Source organism: Strongylocentrotus purpuratus, unplaced genomic scaffold, assembly GCF_000002235.5.
Source record: "Strongylocentrotus purpuratus isolate Spur 01 unplaced genomic scaffold, Spur_5.0 spur5_scaffold_6, whole genome shotgun sequence".
NCBI classification, from domain to species: Eukaryota; Metazoa; Echinodermata; class Echinoidea; order Camarodonta; family Strongylocentrotidae; genus Strongylocentrotus; species Strongylocentrotus purpuratus.
In genome coordinates this window covers 7,636,295-7,657,723 of record NW_022145612.1, presented here as the reverse complement: position 1 = coordinate 7,657,723, position 21,429 = coordinate 7,636,295, and the positions used below count along the sequence as shown (strand labels likewise).

The 21,429-nt window shown below is 36.5% G+C and overlaps 1 protein-coding gene across 2 annotated transcripts; it reads left to right on the top strand.

Annotated features, from left to right (window-relative positions):
* Positions 1-4,352: 4,352 nt before the first annotated feature.
* LOC580777 (CDK5 regulatory subunit-associated protein 3) lies at positions 4,353-21,389 on the top strand. 2 transcript variants are annotated; one of them, XM_031000171.1, is made up of 13 exons: positions 4,353-4,409; positions 4,507-4,582; positions 9,306-9,437; positions 10,502-10,602; positions 11,015-11,152; positions 12,466-12,555; positions 14,277-14,413; positions 14,857-15,016; positions 15,741-15,845; positions 16,445-16,558; positions 17,239-17,444; positions 18,313-18,484; positions 19,486-21,389. In XM_031000171.1, the coding sequence occupies exons 1-13, from the start codon at positions 4,404-4,406 to the stop codon at positions 19,555-19,557; spliced, it is 1,509 nt and encodes a 502-aa protein (XP_030856031.1). In that variant the 5' UTR covers positions 4,353-4,403; the 3' UTR covers positions 19,558-21,389. The 2 variants fall into 2 exon arrangements, with proteins under 2 accessions (XP_030856031.1, XP_030856032.1); XM_031000172.1 differs by lacking the exon at positions 4,507-4,582 and having other exon boundaries at positions 4,372-4,409.
* Positions 21,390-21,429: the final 40 nt, after the last annotated feature.

The following is a 21,429-nucleotide window of genomic DNA, read 5'->3' as shown; positions in this document are numbered from 1 at the left end:
TTTTGTTTTGTTTTTAGTTTCAACTTCAAAGCAACCAGGTGTAATCAACCAAGCAATTCAGTCATTTCACAACTTTGCATATTGCAAAATAAGAAATATGATTGATTAATAAAGATATAGAAAAAAAACAATCAAAATTCAAATTTCAAATTAGGTAACAAGAATTGAGAGACAAAATGGTGAAAGGTATTGCTGGAAATGAGAAAAGAATACAGACTCTCCTATCACATTCAGAAATCCATCCCCAATGACTGGTCCTGGCAATAAAGCTCCCTACCCTCTAAGTACTGGTATAAACTAGCTAGATCCAGATACTGGTTATCGATCGCTGTTTTGTAGCTTCGTGGCTCAAAGAGATCAGCGAGAATAGGGTCGAGTTTAGAGGGACAACCTTAAAATGTTTGAGAAAGGAAAAGGTAACACTTTTTGGTGATAACTCAGAACACAATGGAGATGCAATCTCCTAATCATGATACCCTCAAGGTTCCGGGAAATGATTCCCTACCATTCATTACATGAAGTCACATGCATTGAAATGTGACCATGTTCGATTCGAATAACAACCATGTCCAGCAATGTGTGTTATGTAACTCTGTTTACTTTGTCTGGCTGTCTAGGTCTGCTATTGATTTCGACACTTCGATCGAGATAAAGATATTAATAGCACACCCACTCATGCATGTAGACATTCTTTGCATATGAATTGAATTATACCTTCACTGCCTATTGGACCCTGGGAGTTGACCCATGTAGCTGACCACAACTGCATCTTCACGTGTACAAAACCGTGATCTCCACTATGGTCAAATTTGGCCACAAAATTACACTGTTCAACAACATGGTCTGGCGTGAATATATACAACTGTCTCATATATTACTCGAATTGCGTGGTTCTTTATAAAACAATTAGGCTGTTATTTTGTAAATGCGGAAGACAGAAATCCTATCTAGCCTGTATGGCGGGCCAGAAATGTTTCTTCTGAATTATCTTTTTCTCCTTCTCCTCTTTGTTCTCATCTTCTTTTGTGTAATTTCTCCTAATCTTTTCCTTTGTACTGTTTTCTTCTTTATCTCCTCCTCCTTCTCTTCTTTTTTTCTCTTCATTTTTCTTATCTTCTCCTCAGTTTCTTCTCCTTCTCCTATCCGAGTCTTCTCCTTAATCTTTTTTTAATCTTCTTCTTTTTCTTCTTCTTATCTTCTAGTTCCTCTCTTTCCTTTTCTTCTTCATCTTCAGAGGGCTGCGTGCGGGTCGACTAAAATTGAAGCCCTTTCTACTCGTAGCTATGGGGAGGAGGGACTAAACAGCTGCAGTGAGTGACCAGTGAGTGACCAATCTGAACCAAGCTGACCTGGGGCACGGGACAGACTGCTGACCATTCGAGTGACCTTGAAAATTATGTAGCCTTTATCGAATGCGTTGCCATATCTTGGCGCTTTATGGTAAAAACCATGGACCTACTAAAAAGTAGTAGGTCCAGTGGCGGATCCAGGCCCCCCCCCTGGGAATTTTTGGGAGATGGCCCCCCCCCCCTGGCGCCCAAAGGGGAGGGGGCGCAAATAATCGAGGGCCCCCCACAAAAAAATGTGCCTACTACCCCCCCCCCCCCTCCCCCTCCCACACTGAGCGAATCTTCGGCCGGCGCGATTTTCAAATTATCGGGAGCAAAAAGGGAAAAAAATTGGGCCCCCACCCCTTAGAAATCCTGGATCCGCGCCTGAGTAGGTCCATGGTAAACCAAAAAACTTTGGCATTAAACTTTTCGCACAATCGAGAGGCTTTTCTCGAATCCATACTGTGAAAATGATCGAATTGAAACACTTTCTGAGCACGTATATTTCAATTTTTTATTGACTTATATCTGGCAACGTGGTAACTGGAATACAGACATAAATTTTAATGAAAAGCAATCTACTATATTTTCCCGTCCTCTAGAAATGCAAATGTAATATTTCTCGCTCGTTCGTTACGCTCCCTCGCAAATAAATGAAGACAGTGTTTCTTGTACCATAATAAACCCTCGATCACAAAGCTCCGAATCAGTGGTTGAGGCCTTGAGGGAAGGTGTTTACCTCTACAAAAAGACAGGGCAATTAGTTTTGCCGCCCCTAGCAAGATACAAACAAAATGATATGACATTAATCAATATTATTGCAGAACAACCATGGTAGAGATTTATAATGCTCTAAAATACTGTACAGAGTTTCAACATTCAGAACTTTAAATTTTACCACTCGGTCACTACGCTCCACCTCATTATTACGAAAAAAAAAAACATTATTTCTTAAGATTTTAGGGGACGAGGCAAAAACATTTTTAAAAACATATATCGAAAGAAGGGTATGGGACAAATCAGTTCCACTGCCCCCTTCATTGTATAGACAAAAGGCTCAATCTATATTAAGCTAGAAGCTATTATGTTCATTAAGGCTATATGCGCAATCATTATGTTCATCGTGATTATGATAAGAATAGGATGTGATTTGCCTTTTGTTTAAAAGTACTCTTAGTTTATTACGAGTTCAAATTTCACAAAGGCTCCATCACTAAATTATCAATTTACTATAAAGTTATATGATGATATTTATTAGTAATCTGTTTCAATAGGTGTGTATTGTCTCATGTTACGTAATTAATTTGTATTTAGAGCACGTTCGAGGAAGCTATATGCCAATGCTAACAAATCAAATTCACCAAGTCTATTGATGCTATACCTTCACGGTATAGTGACCGTTTTAAAAATCTCCAATGCACTCTTCACTTAATCGCTTCTACCAGTGTAGATCTCTGGCCCAATGAAAGATAAACACATCCTTTGATAAAAATTTGCAAAATAGTGCTTAACACTCCCCCCCCCCCCTTGCCAACGGCTGTATTCTAAGCGAACCGTATATGAAATGGAAAGTAAAAATTATGCTTGGTCTCTTTGTGTGTGTGTGTGTGTGTGGGGGTGTACATGCATACAAGTTATTTCATTCATGAATCTTCTCAACCCCACCAGGCACGTAGCCAGAGTTTGATGTTTGGGGGGGGGGGGGGGGCACATACATGATTGTAATCGATCGAGGTTAAAAAAAGGGGTCTACAAAAGTTTAACCGATCCTGGATTTTTTTTGGGGGGGGGGGCACGTGCCCCCCCCCCCGTGGCTACGTGTCTGCACCCCACCCCACCCCCACACTAACTATATTGGTGAGTAATTTAAGTGTCTCCATGCATATTTATAAATTAAGATTGTTTACCACTATACACATAGAAAATTAAGCTTTTAAACTGAATTGAAGTATATCGGAATAAATCTGATAAATTGACAATACTGATTAACATGGGCCAATAATTACCGTATATATTAGGCCTACTACACCGCAATAAAAAAGCAGAAACGATGGTTACAAAATGCATCAGGGGGCTGAGAGCGAGGAGTTTTTAAAAATGGTAATGCGTGTTTATGAATGATTGATTGGTTGGTAAGTTTTATGCAACAGGGCCCAGTGCTACTAGATGATATCTGTATTGAATCTCATTTGCAAATTACTAATATTAGTAGGCCTACTATTACCAGTAGTAGTTGATGACTGGCATTTGACATTAGGCCTTAGTTATGAAACTTTGAAAGAAGGCACTTAATGAAATACCAATGGGGTACATCATTATACTTGTTTTCTCCCTATGTCTCCCCCCCCCCCCTCTCTCTGTCTCTCTCTGTCTCTCTCTCTCTCTCTCTCTCTCAGGCTCTCGATCTCTCCCTCCCTCCCTCTCTCTCTCTCTCTCTCTCCCTCCCTCCCTCTCTTTCCCTCTCCCTCTCAAAATTCAAAACGGTATCTTCTGATCTCTATCTCTACCTTTTGGATATAGGGTCATTTGAATGAAATCAGGACAAAATAGAAAAACAGAATAGCGAAGTTTAGAAAAAAATGTAGTTCCATTTTTTTCTTCAAAGTATGTACGTTTTATGTCCTTTTTTGGTGTGTTTTTTGTGTTTGCTTCTGTGTTTTTTTGTCTCAGTGATTTTTTTTTTTAGCTTTAATTAGTTTTAGCTTTTGTTTTTGTAATAGATTCTGTTTTTGTTCTTCTTTTGATTTATTTTTGTTCTGTTCTTTTTGTAACCATAAGTTTTTTTTAATGTTTATTTCCCCATTCTTTTCTTCATACTTTTTTTTATTATTTAAAAAAAAAAAATGTTTGAGTTCAGTGGTTTGTTTGTTTTCAAAGAAAGAAAAAATGCATATGTTTGACATAGAGTATGAGTCCCTCGGCATCCCAGCCAATAATTTTGACTTGAGCTGGACAGACCGACACGTGTCTCGGGCACCCAGCCGGAGCAGGAGGCGACATTTTTAAACCTAACCTAGCCATCCTAGCTATATCTAGGGATTCCGTGCACTGTTGTCAACATATGGTCCTATCATGCAGGTAAATATAAACGGCTTTCTAAGTATTATTCGTCTCTCATCAGTTACTCTATAAGAAAAATAAATCTACATAAATTTTATTTTCATTTTTTATGCAGGGAACCAAGAATGGAGAGTTGACGGCCAAACAAATCGAAAATCTACCGGTAGATATCAGCTCGAGTAAACTGCTTGGTATGCAACTGTTAAAATGTAGTCCCATGTAATGATATATGTGTGCTGTGGTGAATTCGTTACTACTTTTGACATTGCCATTGACATTGCAAATTTAACTACATTGTAGTTTATTACTAGTTATGCCAATGCATTGAATTGTTAGGTAAAGCTAGAAAACCAAGATAATATGGTGATATTTAGGCATTATCGTGATCCAAGTCCCCAGGGACTCGGATCCACAGACACTTTTTAATCTGAAAAACATGTCCTACCTTCCAAATTTGTTTCCACCAAAGCGCGCGTTTAATGGTACCTTTGAAGATGAAATATTACTTTCATTATAATTTTTTGTAATGATTATTATTGCTTTATTTAGTCAAGCCAATTTATCTAGTATGCCTATTAGAAGTCCTTCACTGAATAAAGCAAACTATAATTCACATTTATTTAGTCAAGCACTGATTAGGCTGTATGATATTGAAGACGAAATATTACTTTCATTATAATTTTTAAAAATTATATTATTGCTTTATTTAGTCAAGCCAATTTATCTAGTAAACCTAATAAAAGTCCTTCACTAAATAAAGCAAACTATAATTCACATTTATTTAGTCAACCATTAATTAGGCTGAATGAATAAATATTATATTGATTGATTTCATCATGCCTTTAACGGTTATTGAAGACGAAATATGACTTTCATTATAATTTTATTAAATGATATTATTGCCTTATTTAGTCGAGCCAATTTATCTAGTAGGCCTATTAAGATTGAAGTAAAACACTATTAAACTGTCTATATATTCCTCGTGGTGCGAGTCCCCCCTCCGAAATTAATACGAGACGGCAATTAACCCGTTGATATTATCTACCCCTCATTTCCCTCCTCTTCAAGACCACACTGCCACTTTCAGACAGTTACCTAGAGATGTTAAATTAATATCCGCTGTTAAAGTTTATTAATAAATCAAAAGAACCTGACTAAAAAACACTATAAAACTGTCTATATATTCCTCGTGGTGTAAGTCCCCTTTACGTGTTAAAATCATCAAATTTCCCATAGAAGGGGACTTACACCACGACTAATATACTCCTCGTGGTGCGAGTCCCCCCTCCGAAATTAATACGATACGGCAATTAACCCGTTGATATTATCTACCCCTCATTTCCCTCCTCTTCAAGACCACACTGCCACTTTCAGACAGTTACCTAGAGATGTTAAATTAATATCCGCTGTTAAAGTTTATTAATAAATCAAAAGAACCTGACTAAAAAACACTATAAAACTGTCTATATATTCCTCGTGGTGTAAGTCCCCTTTACGTGTTAAAATCATCAAATTTCCCATAGAAGGGGACTTACACCACGACTAATATACTCCTCGTGGTGCGAGTCCCCCCTCCGAAATTAAAACGATACGGCAATTAACCCGTTGATATTATATACCCCTCATTTCCCTCCTCTTCAAGACCACACTGCCACTTTCAGACAGTTACCTAGAGATGTTAAAAGAATATTCGCTGTTATAGTTTATCAATAAATCAAAAGAATCTGACTAAAAAAACACTATAAAACTGTCTATATATTCCTCGTGGTGTAAGTCCCCCTTACGTGTTAAGATCATCAAATTTCCCATAGAGGGAGACTCGCACCACGAGGAGTATATTAGTCGTGATCCGAGTCCCCTTCTACGAGAAATTTGATGATCATAACACGTAAAGGGGACTTGCACCACGAGGAATATATAGACAGTTTTATAGTGTTTTGAGTCATTTTATTTGATTATATTGAAGTTACCTAGAGATGTTAAAAGAATATTCGCTGTTATAGTTTATCAATAAATCAAAAGAATCTGACTAAAAAACACTATAAAACTGTCTATATATTCCTCGTGGTGTAAGTCCCCTTTACGTGTTAAGATCATCAAATTTCCCATAGAGGGAGACTCGCACCACGAGGAGTATATTAGTCGTGATCCGAGTCCCCTTCTACGAGAAATTTGATGATCATAACACGTAAAGGGGACTTGCACCACGAGGAATATATAGACAGTTTTATAGTGTTTTGAGTCATTTTATTTGATTATATTGAAGTTACCTAGAGATGTTAAAAGAATATTCGCTGTTATAGTTTATCAATAAATCAAAAGAATCTGACTAAAAAAACACTATAAAACTGTCTATATATTCCTCGTGGTGTAAGTCCCCTTTACGTGTTAAGATCATCAAATTTCCCATAGAGGGAGACTCGCACCACGAGGAGTATATTAGTCGTGATCCGAGTCCCCTTCTACGAGAAATTTGATGATCTTAACACGTAAAGGGGACTTACACCACGAGGAATATATAGACAGTTTTATAGTATTTTGAGTCATTTTATTTGATTATATTGAAGTTACCTAGAGATGTTAAAAGAATATTCGCTGTTATAGTTTATCAATAAATCAAAAGAATCTGACTAAAAAAATACTATGAAACTGTCTATATATTCCTCGTGGTGTAAGTCCCCCTTACGTGTTAAGATCATCAAATTTCCCATAGGAGGGGACTTACACCACGAGGAATATATAGACAGTTTGATAGTGTTTTGAGTCATATTATTTATCATATTGAATGATAGAAAAGAGAATAAGAATACAGAATATTATGTTGTTTGAAATAGTGTCCTAGCCAGTATTTTTTGCATCAATACAAATATGTGTGGTGGAAGGAAATCCCCCGTGTATAAATGTTCTGTGTGAAGCTTCGCATCATGGACAATAGATTTCTTTGACAACCTCCCAACCGTGAATCCTTTAGAAAGATTGCTGGAAAATAAGGTACGTCTCAAGTTTGTCCCCAGTGACTCGGATGACGATATAGCCGATATTTATATAATATTGGATGGCTTTAATGGCTTTGAGTGTGATACAACTTACAAGAATATATATCAGTAGGGGCGCTGGTCCGAGAATAAGGATCGTCTTCATAAACGAGGATCGTCTTCTTTAACACTGACCGATGCGTCCTCAAAAATAAGGACCGTCTGCATTTTTGCAGACGTTTCATATTTTTGATCGGCGCATTGGCGATGCAAAAAACGGATTCTGCAATGATTTTCTTGATGCAATTTACATTGACTTTGTACAGAGACCTTCACATTATGAGCAATAAATCCTTGGGAAGACGGACAACCCATAAAAGTAGACGGACATCTAGGGTTATTTTACACCCGGGGAATCCATTTTTGGCATCGCCAGCGGGCCGTTCTGTAACATGAAACCCCCAGAGCGCCGATGAAAAAAAACGTCCTCGAAAATGCAGACGACCCTTATTTTTGAGGACACATTTTGTCTTCGTTTATGAGGATATCCTTGTTTATGAGGACGATCCTCATTCTCGGACCAGCGCCCCTACTGATATATTGCTCGAGCTATGTCAACAATATTGAAGTTTTGAACGAGTCGGAGACGTAGACGAGTCCAATATTGTCATAATATAGCGAGAGCAATATATTCTTGTATCACACAAAAATAAAGCCATATAATATTATTATTATCTTTATCAGGCTGACTAGCAAAATAACAAATTGACTTACCTCTGTAAATATGGATTTTTTTGTGTGTGTGTTATATCGATAACGATAGTTGAAGTTCCTGGATGACTGAGCAATACAAAAACAATAGTGGTCAGTCATCCGTGATATCCGGATACTGCGCTAAAGATATTGAATACACTGACTTATTGTACCACTTGGAGGCCTTATATAGATGATAAGGATAGATATTGTTTAGTTGCTGAAAAGGCTTTGAAGTAGAAGTAGAATATCAATTGTTACAAGTTTAAAATAGATCTAGAGCAGGCCTTCTCAACTAGTTTATAAGAAGTGTCAAAACGAAAAGAATTTGTAGTTGAAGTGTCAGCCTGTATGGTTGACTGTGCTGCGAGGGAGCGTAGCGACTGAGCCGAAAATGGGTGGGGTCTAGGGGCGAAGCCTTAACGGGGGGTAGCAAGGGGCAGAGCCCCCTGAAGCTGGTGGATTTAGGGCTTTCTAAAGGCCCAAATGGGGCATTTTTAACACCATTTCATTCCACAATATAATAACTGATCATAATTTCATATTGATGTGAAAAAATAAGTACAAATCCTGGTTACAATTACACTGGAGGTATATTTATATGTAGTTTTTTGTGTGCAATAAACATAAAGTCAAATAAAATCAAAATAGAGTGAAAATCAAACAAAAAAATACAAGATGTTTCCAGAGATTGGCAATTTTGAAATTGGTATCCCATCGTAAGCTAATTGTTGTTCAGACCTTAGGTTGAGATTCGTTAAAAATCGTAAAAAACGATAAATTCCTCTTTCTTCCTGTTTGTTAAGCAGGCATTTTGGGCTCAAATTCGACTGCAACTTCTTGATTTGGCTGAGTATTTAATTCTAAAATATGTATTCTTTTTCTGTTTTTTGTTTTGTTGTTGCAACAGTCGCGCGCCACTCCGACTGACCGCAAGCGCCACAAGTGGCGCGCGCGCCGCCAGTTGAGAAGGCCTGATCTAGAGTCTAGAGATAAGTTGACAGAACAGAGGTGGACATTTAACTAAATATTTATTACTTGTCCGGTTCTCCCCTTTTTTTTCGTGTCAACACTTCAGGTCAGATAACAAATTATTTAAATCATTATAAAAAGAGAGCATTTATGGTAACATATGGTTTTTGTAACCATTTTCCCCTCCCCCGCCCCCTTACCAAAAAACAAACAGACTGGCTGATAGATCGCAGGCATGTAAATCTGAAATGGCAGTCTGCTGCCCTCGTCGTACGTGAGAAGATTAATCATGCTATCCAGGATATGCCAGAAGTGGAGGAGATTAAAAAGCTCTTGGCTGGAACATGTAAGTTAACTTCAACTTTATATGAACAATGTTTAGAGTTTTCAATAATTTTCATATTTAGAGTTAAGAGTAGGCACTCTATTGGATGATTTCCCATGAAGCAACAGAAATTTGTTGATTGTGTTAATAAATGTGTTAATTTTTTTATAATATGCTAGCCAGTAGCCAGTTTACAATTAAGCATTTTGAAAATGGTGGTTTCAGAAAAGATGCTCTTCTTTTTATTTCATAAGCTACACACAAACAAGAATAGTGTGAACAAGTTAAATAATCAGAGGCAGGATGATTGGGTATGTGTTTATCTCTGAAGGATTCAGAGATTTGCCCTCTTTAGTAGCCTTAATGACTTGATGATAATAAGCAAATAACTACCGTTGGTGAAGGTGATGGGACAAACTATCACTTTCGAGGCGATCTGGATGTAGCTATCTTTCCGAAGCGAAGCTGAGGAAAGATAGCGTATAAATTCAGATCGCCGAGGAAGTGATAGTTTGCCATCGCCTGAAACCAAAAGGTGATTATTTGCTTTATATTCCACATCGGAAACATTTCACTTTTTCTGTCATTTTAGAGCAACAAGTCATCAATTAACAGCTAGCAAACGGTGCATGCAGTATGGTGGTGTGACCATATAGTTCGCGCGTGGCTTCGCGTACTAACACTAAAAGCGCTTAAAGAGGAGAGCAATACGCAGCGTATACAATTAAAGTGCGTTGCACTATGTAGATAGGACTTCTATCTTCAGTGAAAGTGTGTTGCACAGTGTAGATAGTATCCTATCTACACAGTGTAACAAACTTTTTCAGAGAACTATGGGCGAACTATCTTTCATCACATGATTTACTTTTGACCAATCGTAAAGTAAGATTCTTAGTATGTGGAATATAATATGAAATATGATATTGATATCAGTATCATATTTCATATTGTCACCAAACTTTGTAGTACACTTTGCAGAACCTGATGCCCATTTGAATATGTATTGAATGCCAATTTGTTATAATAAGTATTTTGGTAGCAATATACCTCTGCAGTAGATGACATTTGTTATTTTACCTTCACAGATATCAACTACTTTCATTGCTTGAGGATTGTTGCACTGCTGAAAGTTTCAGAAGAGAGTAGCAAGAATATGTTTGGTTACTATTCATCTCAGCGCATGAAAGTGAGTTGTTACAAATTAACCCTCTGATTACTGAATTCTCCCTTGGAAAAAACAAAATTGTTTTGCAGAATTGTAATTTCCCTTCTTCTTTGCAAGTGATGTTTCCAAATATATCTTACAACTTTTTATGTGGTGAGTCAAGTAGGCATTACCTAGATAAACATGGAGATTTTTTTTATTATACCACAGCCAAACCTGTGTAGAAAGATCATGTAAGGGAGATGCAGAAATGGTCTTTATAGACAGGTGTTTTTTATACGAAGGTTTCTTGCAACACATGTTTTAATGAAACGCATTTGAGTGGGAAAAAAACCAGTGTTGTTCTACTAGACAAGTGGTTTTTCGATATAGGTTGTCATTAAAACAGGTTTGAATGCATTTGTATTCTTTGTATATTTCTTTTTTTCTTCAGGATTGGCAGGAGATTGTGAGGCTGTATGAGAAAGACAATATCTATCTTGCAGAAGCAGCTCACATGCTAATCAGAAACGTGGGATTTGAAGTTCCATCTCTGAAGAAACAGATCGCAAAGTGCCAACAGCTACAATCAGTAAGTGGTGGAAAACTGTGGTACCGTACTATTAAAAAAAAAAATGCACATGAGGCATATCCCACTATTGCCAGTTAACCAAGTAGATATTCAATATAATTAAAATAGTACAGCAGTAAGCAGTGGACAATAAGCCACTTGGGAGATAGCACTTGTACAAATGACCCTGAAAAATCCACAGATCTTTTAAACACAGAGAAGTCCAACTTTGTGCATTTTAGAATAATCACTACCGTAATGATAGAGGTGCTTCATGAATACCAGATAGTATATCCAAAGTGGCGTATAACCCTCTACAGATTATTACTGTTGCTACCAGATTTGTCACACTTAAGTTCTGTATGCCCTCATTTATTTTTGTAGCCTTTGCTTGCTGCTTAAAGGAAATTTGGCTGGACCTGTTTAGTTCTTCGTATGCTTGAAAGTCCTTGATTGATGCAATTTATATCTTGGTTGAATGACACTTGATCCTATGACAATTGCTTTGTGGTAAATTCTTACATTAATGGAATTCCTAATTTCACCCTAGACAGGACACTATTTGTAACCTCAACCCTAACCCTCTACTTTTGGCAAATTAAAATCTGGAGATATTTTGCCAGAGCAAATATTGGAGCACCGAAATAAATTATTGCGTGCACCAGGCCTTTTCTAGAAATATCATTTGTAAAAAAATTGATGCAGAAATTATGATTTTTCAAAGTAAATCAATATTTTTCATCTATATTTTTAACTTGGACTTTCCCATAAATAAAGTCATTTGCAGGGTTTCCACAGACATGGAAAAACCTTGAAAGCCATTAAAAAATTAAAAAAAATTAAAGTCATGGATGCCGCAACTAAAGGGTACTTATCTGGTCATGGAAAAGGCAAAAATGGGTCATGGAAAGTCTTGGAATTTGGAGTCTCAAATTTCTGCGAGAACCATCACATGGTTTATACATGAACAAGCAATTGATTTCAGTTTATAGCCTGTACATGCATGCATGCCTCAGACTCTAATCTACTGAAAAGTAGTTTACAGCGGCTTCTTCGAAAACATGGAACAATATCCCACTTTCCATCAAAGAATCAACCTGTATTGCCTCTTTCAAAAGATCCCTTAAATCATACTTTTCCCCTCAGTATTCTACCGTAATGCGATTTACCTATTTCATGAGTCTATATATTTCATGTTTTGTTCTCACATTCTGTAATTTTGTAAGCGCTATGGTCGGGTTTTAGTACTTTTTGTTTTATGTGATCCTAAATAATTGATATTTCTAGTTATTATTATTATTAATATACTCTCCCTTCCCTGATTCTATCTCAAGGAATGCTCTAAGAAAGAGAAGGACTATGCAGAGAGTGCAAGCTCAGCTAGAGATGAATACAAACAATCATGCAAGCAGCTCGGTATAAAGGTAATTATAATAAAACACTTCAAATGTTTGCTTTTCATGGTTTATAGATGTGTCCTTGTACTTTGTGTTATACTTGTCTCACCTCATTAACTACTCCACTGATATAGACTATATTGTTTTGTTTGGCCTGTAGTCAGTCTTGTGTCAGCCTCATTAATGTGAAATGTAAATTGGATATTACAATTTTATCAGAAGATTTATACCACACTAAGAAGCACATGGTTCATATCCCACAGTCATTAAATACTGTTCAGTCTTTGTGGAAGGAAGAAGCGGTCATAAATATGTGGCATGGATAGAAAAGAGATACTTTCGCATGTACTGTTTGTTATCACAGTGTGAAACCACTATGTGATACCTCCTTCCCTGATAATTTGGAATGAGAACTTATTGATAGATTTATTCATATTTACCAGTATTCAGTTTGAACTTTATTTTCTCTCCATGACTTGAAATATTATATTCTTTTCTAATGCTTGAAGGCGGTGATAACATAATTATCAAAAGTTAATGTGAAGTAGTGCTGTAGCCGAACCGAACATGGCACTTCCGAACCGAACCGAACGCAAAGGCCTGGTTCGGATGTTCGGCAGATAAATGTAAACGTTTTTGCAAGCTAATAAACTTGTCATTTTGTACCTAATTTTTCATGTCATGATTGCTCATTTTATATTTACTTTTTTCCTATTTTCCACCTTTGTGATTTATGCCTATCCAGTGGTGGGCGCAACTTCACTGGCGCCATTTAAATCCCAAATCCTGACCACGCTACGTCGCGATCGCAAGCCATATGAACAAGAATACATGTGCGTGATCAAAACAGGTTCAGCTCAAACCCACTCAACACAAAAAATAATATTTGAATTGTAACCATATCAGACAAATTTTGCAATATAAATAATGAAATAAATATATATTCTAGTATGGTATTTATTTATCCAGGAAAAATAGGGATTTTATTTTTTTCCTATTGAAAATAAAAACTTACAAAAAACAGTTATTGACGATCCTGAGTCTCTGTTCAAGATGGCAGCTTTCATGACTCTAACATTAGATAAAAACCGTCTCGGAAAATCTTTAAAAAATATCATTTATTGACAAATTGAAAACATGATTCTTAAAATTGAAAATAAAACATGATTCAAGACGGAAATACGAATCTAAGTAGTATTTTTCTTTGCAAATAATTACGTTTAGAGCAGTTTTTTAATGTGAAATTCGTGCTGGTCGGAAGCAGTGTGCAGAAGTCCTCCATGCTGGTCGGGCCCGGCTGTGCTTGCGGCCTGCCCAGTGCCGACCGCCGTGGCTATATAATGCTGCTTGCTATTATATTATATTACCGAACCCCGAACCGAACCAAGTTCGGGTGAAAAATTGCCGAACTCTGCCGAACCGAACCGAACACGAACATAGCGTCTGACTTACAGCACTAATGTGAAGCATCTATCTAGTTGTGGTTTAGTGATGAATAATGTAAACCTGTACATTTTTGTGACATGACCCTTTGCAGAGTGGTAAACGGCCATTTTCTTAGCAATAAAAAAATTGTGAATTGCACAAATGGCACAAATTGTGAATTTATAAAATTCTGTTTGGTGTCAGTTGTAACTCAGTTGTCTTTTGGCATAAACATTTCATGTACGCTAATGTTTCTAGTTTACAGTATTCAACTTTTTTGAGGACATTTAATTTTTATGTGACTTTGCTTGCCTGATCCATAGGGAGAAAAGATCCGATCAGAATTGCTAGGACTGGTTTCAGAGCTCCCTCAGACGTACAGGTCAATAGAAGAACAGGCTAGGAAACTGAGTGAGGTCGTCGAGTTTTATCAGGCGTTTGTCCAGTTTGTCAGTGGAAGGTAAGTAATGTATATGAGTTTATTGAAATAGATGAACGATTATGGGATGTTTAGTGTTCTTACAAGATGGACACTAAGGAATTTTTCATGGTATTAGTGTTGCCAGTTTCAAGGCTCCTCCCTGATAAATAAATGCCCTTATAACTCTTTTATTTTAGTTTTTGATGCACTATTTTTTATTAACCCAACTAATATCCCTGGGGTGTGATGTAGTATACAACTGTCATTTACATTTAGTAATCACCTTTTGCACTTACTTAGTATACTTGAGAGTACAAAGAAAAATATGGAGCTAATTATGTACCACATACTTTTGATGGAGTTCATAAAGATTTTTTTTGTTTTTGGTATAAGTTTGCAGAGTATGCCTCACCCTTTTTACTGCAGAAGAAAATGAAAAGCAGAATTTTATCTTATTACATCCCTTTATGAATATGTTTCAGTGATGAGGAAAGCATTGGAGATGTGTGTCCATTGCTGAAGTTCCTTACGCAGCATGGGAACACAAGGGTGTATCAATGGAGGACAGGGAAGGTACCAGACAGGGTTGAGGAGGTCAAACTAAGCTTCCTGGAAGAAGAGGAAGAAACCCAAGAAGATGAGGTGAGAAGAGAAGAGAAGAGAGGAGAGGAGAGGAGAGGAGAGGAGAGGAGAGGAGAGGAGAGGAGAGGAGAGGAGAGGAGAGGAGAGGAGAGGAGAGGAGGGGAGGGGAGGGGAGGGGAGAGGAGAGGAGAGGAGAGGAGAGGAGAGGAGAGGAGAGGAGGAGGAGAGAGACAGAGAGAGACAGAGAGAGAGAGAGTGACTGAGAGTGACTGAGAGCAAAGATGAACATTTTGCTTTTGAAAATTCCTAGTAATGTGATTTCTTTATGTCACTTTCAGTCCAGACGTTTAGGCTCAGATCCCAGTCAGGTACTAATTTCATTTGGCAATGTATTAATCTACCTTTGCCACGCTCCATCCAGGTTTATACGGGTACCTGATACATAGAGCATTACATATTTCACTGATTTGCTATAACTAGTATGATAGGATTTAGAGCCCAAGGAGCATCAAGATGTGACAGACGAGAATCCACTTAATCTTTTTTCTTTCCAATTGATAGTTTCAATATTCTACCCAAAGTGAATAACTAGATAGAAAAGCAGAATACTTTAATAACTTGGATACTTCAGGGAAAATGTCTCGGCCTTCCATGTTAAAACAGTGAATATAATTAATTTTCACGCAAACAATGATTTATTTATTCTGCTATCTTGAGATGATGATGTATTAGTATCCTTAATATGACATATATTTATTATCATTTGTGTTGTTTCTTTTACTAGATTGATTTCAGTGGCATTGAACTGGACACAGGAGAGATAGACTTTGGTGATTTAGGAATTTCAATAGAGAATGAAGGTGCTGAAACTATAGACTTCGATATAGAGGTACATAATTTAGATTCATTATATTTTTATAAGGGCCTTTGCTTATATGTTTGCTACATCTGTCACTCTGTAAATCACTTCAGAGAAGCTGAACCTCACCTGATTCCAGAGCGATGGAATCTTTGGTTTTGCTAGAAATTAAATTGCAGTTGCAGAATGATGCTATGATTAGATGTTGTGATACTCATGCCGCAATGCACATGTGTTATATATTTATGTTTATTAACCTCTTGGACTTAAATAAATTGCAAAACAGTCGATAACAGGACATGGAAACTAGTATCTGTTCTTAGATATCATACCATTTCATATTTTGATTTGTACTGCTAAGAAACTTGTGGTGCTTTTATACATTTGTGTTTCAGAGATTTGTTAGGGATGTCAGAATTGTGAGAGAATATAAAGAGCATTATTATGTTTGTCGTGGCCCTTACTGGAAACGTTTATCTTTTATTTGTAATGTAAAGGTGAAATTAACACGTTTCATTTGTGTATAGTATGTGATGTTATTAAAACATTACAAGTGAGGCTACTGAAATATATTAGATAAAATTGTTATTGATAGATGCTGATGAAGTGTTTTTCTATTCTTATCTCAGATTAATGACAGTATAACAACTGAAGGTGAGGAGGGTGTGGCTCGTGGTAATGATGCTCTATGTCTGTTCGAGCACATCCCAACTAGAAACCAGTTCATCAATGAAGTCCTAGAGGTAAGAACGTGTTGAGATGTATTTTAGTCCATGTATATTGATCAGCAATGAAAAGAGAAGACATGGTGATACAATATGTTTAAGATCTCTATGCTCTATGAGTAGAAAATATGTATGAAAACGTAATATAATGTATGAAGAATTTGAACCCCCAAAAAATTGTGTTGTGCATTTGTTGTTAGTTCTAGTGCTGGGAATCATTTCCCCTTTATTGTCTAGTAACACTATGCCTATTGTACGTTACAATGAGAATGATAGCAAAAAAGATTCTATTCTATTACTGTTAATTTCACTTCATTATTCAGACTGGCAAGTTATTTTGCGTGTTATATGTTCTTTAAATAGCACATGCTTAATAAATGCTTAACAAATTAAGTTAAATTTTATGTTTACATTATGAGTAATTTCTCTCCAATATTTTAGTGGAATTCATGTTTACCAAGGTTTTTTTTTTCTAATTTCAAAATACTTGCTAGTTGCCATATCACTAATCTTTCATAAAAATGAAAATATATCAATTACATTTCTGCATGGGTCCTATATGGACAGATAACATATCACTATCAGTTTGTCTCCAGACTTTATATTTTTAACATAAATTACAATTTTATGGCATAATTTTTGCCAGAGAAAAGCATGGAAACCGATGCATGTCTCACCGTGGTCTCTTTTGCTTTTAGCTACAAGCATTTCTAGGGCAGCGCAAGGTAGAGATGGAGGGAGATACAGATGTTCTTACCTTCAACCAGTTCCAAACAGCGCCCACTGTAGTCAAGACGAAGACACTCCATTACATCACCACCATGCTGGCCCAGGTGGATGAGATCTACAACCGACTGACAGAGACGAGAATGCAGCATCTCTTCCTTCTCATAGGATCTCCAAAGTATGTATCATTCATAGCTGCCAACCATCCCTATGTTGGAGGAATGATTCCTAATTTGCTGCCCTTAAAATAGTGTTATGAGCCCTATATTCCTCTCATTTTCTGAAAACTTCTTTATAAAAGCAGTTCAAATGCTCCGTATTCGTGATTTTGACGTGGGAGAGTACTAATTACTGCATTTGAAGGTTAGCAGATATGATCATTTTATACTTCAAAGCATGATATGGTGAGCTGCCTAAAAAAAGAAACTGGTCGAAAACGTGGCAAATAAATTGACACAAATACTGGGTGCTTTATATTTCTGTATCTTATAGTACACAGATAGGTGACAGGTCTCAAACTTGACAATTGCCCAAATGCCACTTTAAAATCTTCATTGCTGACTCAAAACTCGTTCCTTTGTTGCCCGACTGGCAAATAAAAAATCACCTTTTTCATTTGAATTTTTGGCAAATCACTGTAAATCACCACCAAATGTTGAATTTGGCAATGTAAGAAGTCGTTTACGTTGCAATTGATTTCAATGTTTAAATGGTTGTATTTTGCCTTTGGTTGTTTCTAGGAGCAAATATGCTTGGTTGGAATGACTTGATGTAGCTGATGCCAAAGTATTTAATGATAATGTTCAGCAGCCTTTCATCCTTAATAATGAGAATCACCCTGTACATCATCTTCAGTTCAACCAATTTCCCTAGGAAGGTGTACAAGTTATTGTATTGTTCATTAGTTTTTAATTTATGTCAAATCGTCAAAACACATTTCTGATAGAACTTTTGTTCACCCAGCTGCCATGCTTTGTTTCCCTTTATCCATTCTGAGAGTATCTTCTCTGTAACACTTTTGATTATCTCTAATTTGCATCTTCCAGATATGTAGACAGACTGGCGGACTCTCTCAAGCAGAAGGTTTCCCTTGAAGAGAAGATGTTAGCCTCAAGAGAAGCTGTGAAACAAAAACGATTGGACTGTCTGGAAGACCAGACTAAGCTTGAGCCTAGGGTAGATGCCTTGGTTGGACGAACAAGGGAGTTACAGAAACAGGTATAATTCTGTAGTAGTTAAGCTAATGTTGAATACTGTTCAAATATCCAGTGAATTAATAGAAACCTGGAATTCTGCATTTTTTTATGAGAAGTTATGTTTCTCCCTCATTTTTAACTTTTACTATTTCATGACATGATTTCTTGATACACCATTTAGGAATTTTCATTTTCATTGATAACTTTTGTTTTAATAATCTTTTTCAAATCTAAGATATTATTTATCAGAGAATGACTTCACATATTTTTAGGTGCATGATTCAAATCACAAAGATTTTTATACACTTCATTCATCCTTGCCAAATTCCAGATTATTGTAATGAACAGAGGACAGCACATGTACAGGACTGACTTTTTGTGTAAAAAATGCCAAATATTTTGCCTTTTTTTTCCATGCAAAACCTAAACAAAGAAGTTTTAGAAATATATTGTTGATAAAGTTTATTATGTGGATATCACACACAGTCATAGCTTTGGTATTGTTTAAAGTAGTCACCCGAAGAATCAAAAGTATTTTGGATTGATGCAAAATTCGTATTATTGCGAAGAGGAAGCCTCACTGATCAAATATAACGACTTCCCTCTTCAAAATATGTTTGGGGCCCGCAGTAATCATTTCTCAAAAATGTTAATTTTGGGATCCAGATTTTCTGCCTTCAGCGGTCCTCCGTAGAGTGTCAAGATTTGTGACGTCACATGCAAGACACAGCTAGCCACAAAATTGCATTTTACGCCTTTCCATGATATCTATATGATTTTTCAGCAAATTATTCATGTTTTTCAAGAGAAAATATTTCCATCCATATATAATTTGTCCATAATTATCAGTTGTCATGAATTTTTTTTTGGTGGCTATTTTAAGATTGGAAGCGAGAGGGAAAGGTGGATCTCTGATAAAGATTTTCAGTATTACATTGCACTAGCTTTCGTTTTTTCAATTTGTTTATCAGTCTCAATGTAGATATTATTGTTTATTTGTTTGCTTATCTGTTGTCTTTACAGATTGCAGGTGACATTTCCAAGAGATACAAGAACAGACCAGTCAATCTTATGGGTGCCATCAACTCACTATGACAGGATCAAAAGTCTAGGTGTTTGTCAGATTTATTAATATTATATTTTTATTCATATCATCTCATGATCCAAAATACATGTATGCTATAAATCAGCCAGGCAGCATGCATACCTCTAAGAGGTGCCTGGATGAAATCCAGAATAATTGTCAAATCAAAATGAAAAGCAAATCACATTCCCAAACAATTTGTTGAGTAGGAACTATATATTTTTGTTTACCATGTAATTTCTATTGTTGCCCTTACTGAAGGATAAGATCATAAAAGGAGGCTAAGTGGTAGAGCAGGGATCTCATAACACAGGTTTAAAACATGTCAATGAGCTAGTGCTCTTTGGAAGGCATTACTAAATCTGTGGTGTAGTGGTTCAAGCCATAGATCCACTCGTTGCTTGTCTACAAGCATATACGGTACCGTGGTAGGTCTTCTAAAGAAGTGTTAGCAACTTTCATTATAATAAGGTCATTTTACTATTCCCAATTTGTGTTTATTATTTGTAAGCCCTGGGTCCTGCCTGTTTTATGAAGAGGCTTGATTAATCCGAGGTTATTTCTGAATTGTCGCAAGTAGTTTCTTTGCTCCTTAGTTTGTGGGTAAAATTTGAGAATTCATCAAAGTTCAGGGCTCCATCTTATGAACAGTTGATATTGATCGCAACTATGTACATACGAGATAGGAGACTTCAAACTTGCGACTGATAAGAAGTCTTGCAATTGATTTGGATCAATTACAGCTCTTTTTAAGACAGGGCCCAGGTAGATCCTATCCAAGTGCCAATCATCCTGGATAAATGACATCATGGGCGGGGTAGCTCAGGGCAAGCAAAGAAGTCAGATCAGATATTTTTGTTTTAATGGAAGTTTAGAGCCTAGCAGAACAAACGTACAACTTGTGTAGAGGCTGAATTGAACCAAAGTTGCATCATTATTTTTGTCACCAAATGGGACTGGAGATCTCAATTCATTCTAAAAATGCCTCTAATGTATGTATAATTTGCACGTATCCATTCCAAAGTACAAGTAGGTTCTTCATATGCTATTCATGGTATTAGTTTCCAAATAAGATTTGCCTCATCATCTAGATGTGTTTTCATGCTGTGTCATTGGAGCTGAGTGTAGCATGGCTTACAATGGGACAGAGATGAATCTTAGACTGGTAAATTTTTTATCACTAGTTTTGAAAAGAGAAAATCAATATCAGTGAGCAGCCACATACCCATAGGTAACCCTTATCACACGCTATAGTAATTTGGGAAAAGGTCACCAGTTATCATTAGCGTATTTGATGAACTACTTTTTGAAATACAGCAAAAGATATTCTTTTCCCTTTTCAACTTCCTAAGTATATCTGTTGCCTGTGATTTCTCCATCGATAATATTATGTTTTATTTGTTCAAATCTGCACAAGCAATTTCAGTGAAATTACAGTGAGCATGCCATTGTTATCCAGGTTATGTGCAATATATTTCAATTCCGAATAGACCCCCTTGTTTCACTTTCGTTTTGAGAATTCTCAAGATTCATCTCTGATGGTCATGTATTGTTGTTGTTGATGTTTTTTTCCAGTCCCTACGTAATAGTGACAACTATACCTTACAATGAAAACACAAGGGATGACCTTATAGTTTTCTACCCACTTTCTCATGTTCTGTGCTGTCAGATATGTAAGTTATTCTGGTTCTGTATATACACATGTAAATGTGTTTCTGTTTCATTCAGATGTACGACTCGTACATGGCATACATTGTCTTAGTGCTAATGCTTCTGAGGCCTATGTTCATTCATTTCTTCCAATATGAACATATGAAATAAATATCTTTGTTGTAAAATCAAATTTTTCAATTTTCTCAACGTTTTTTGTTTTGTTTTTGTTT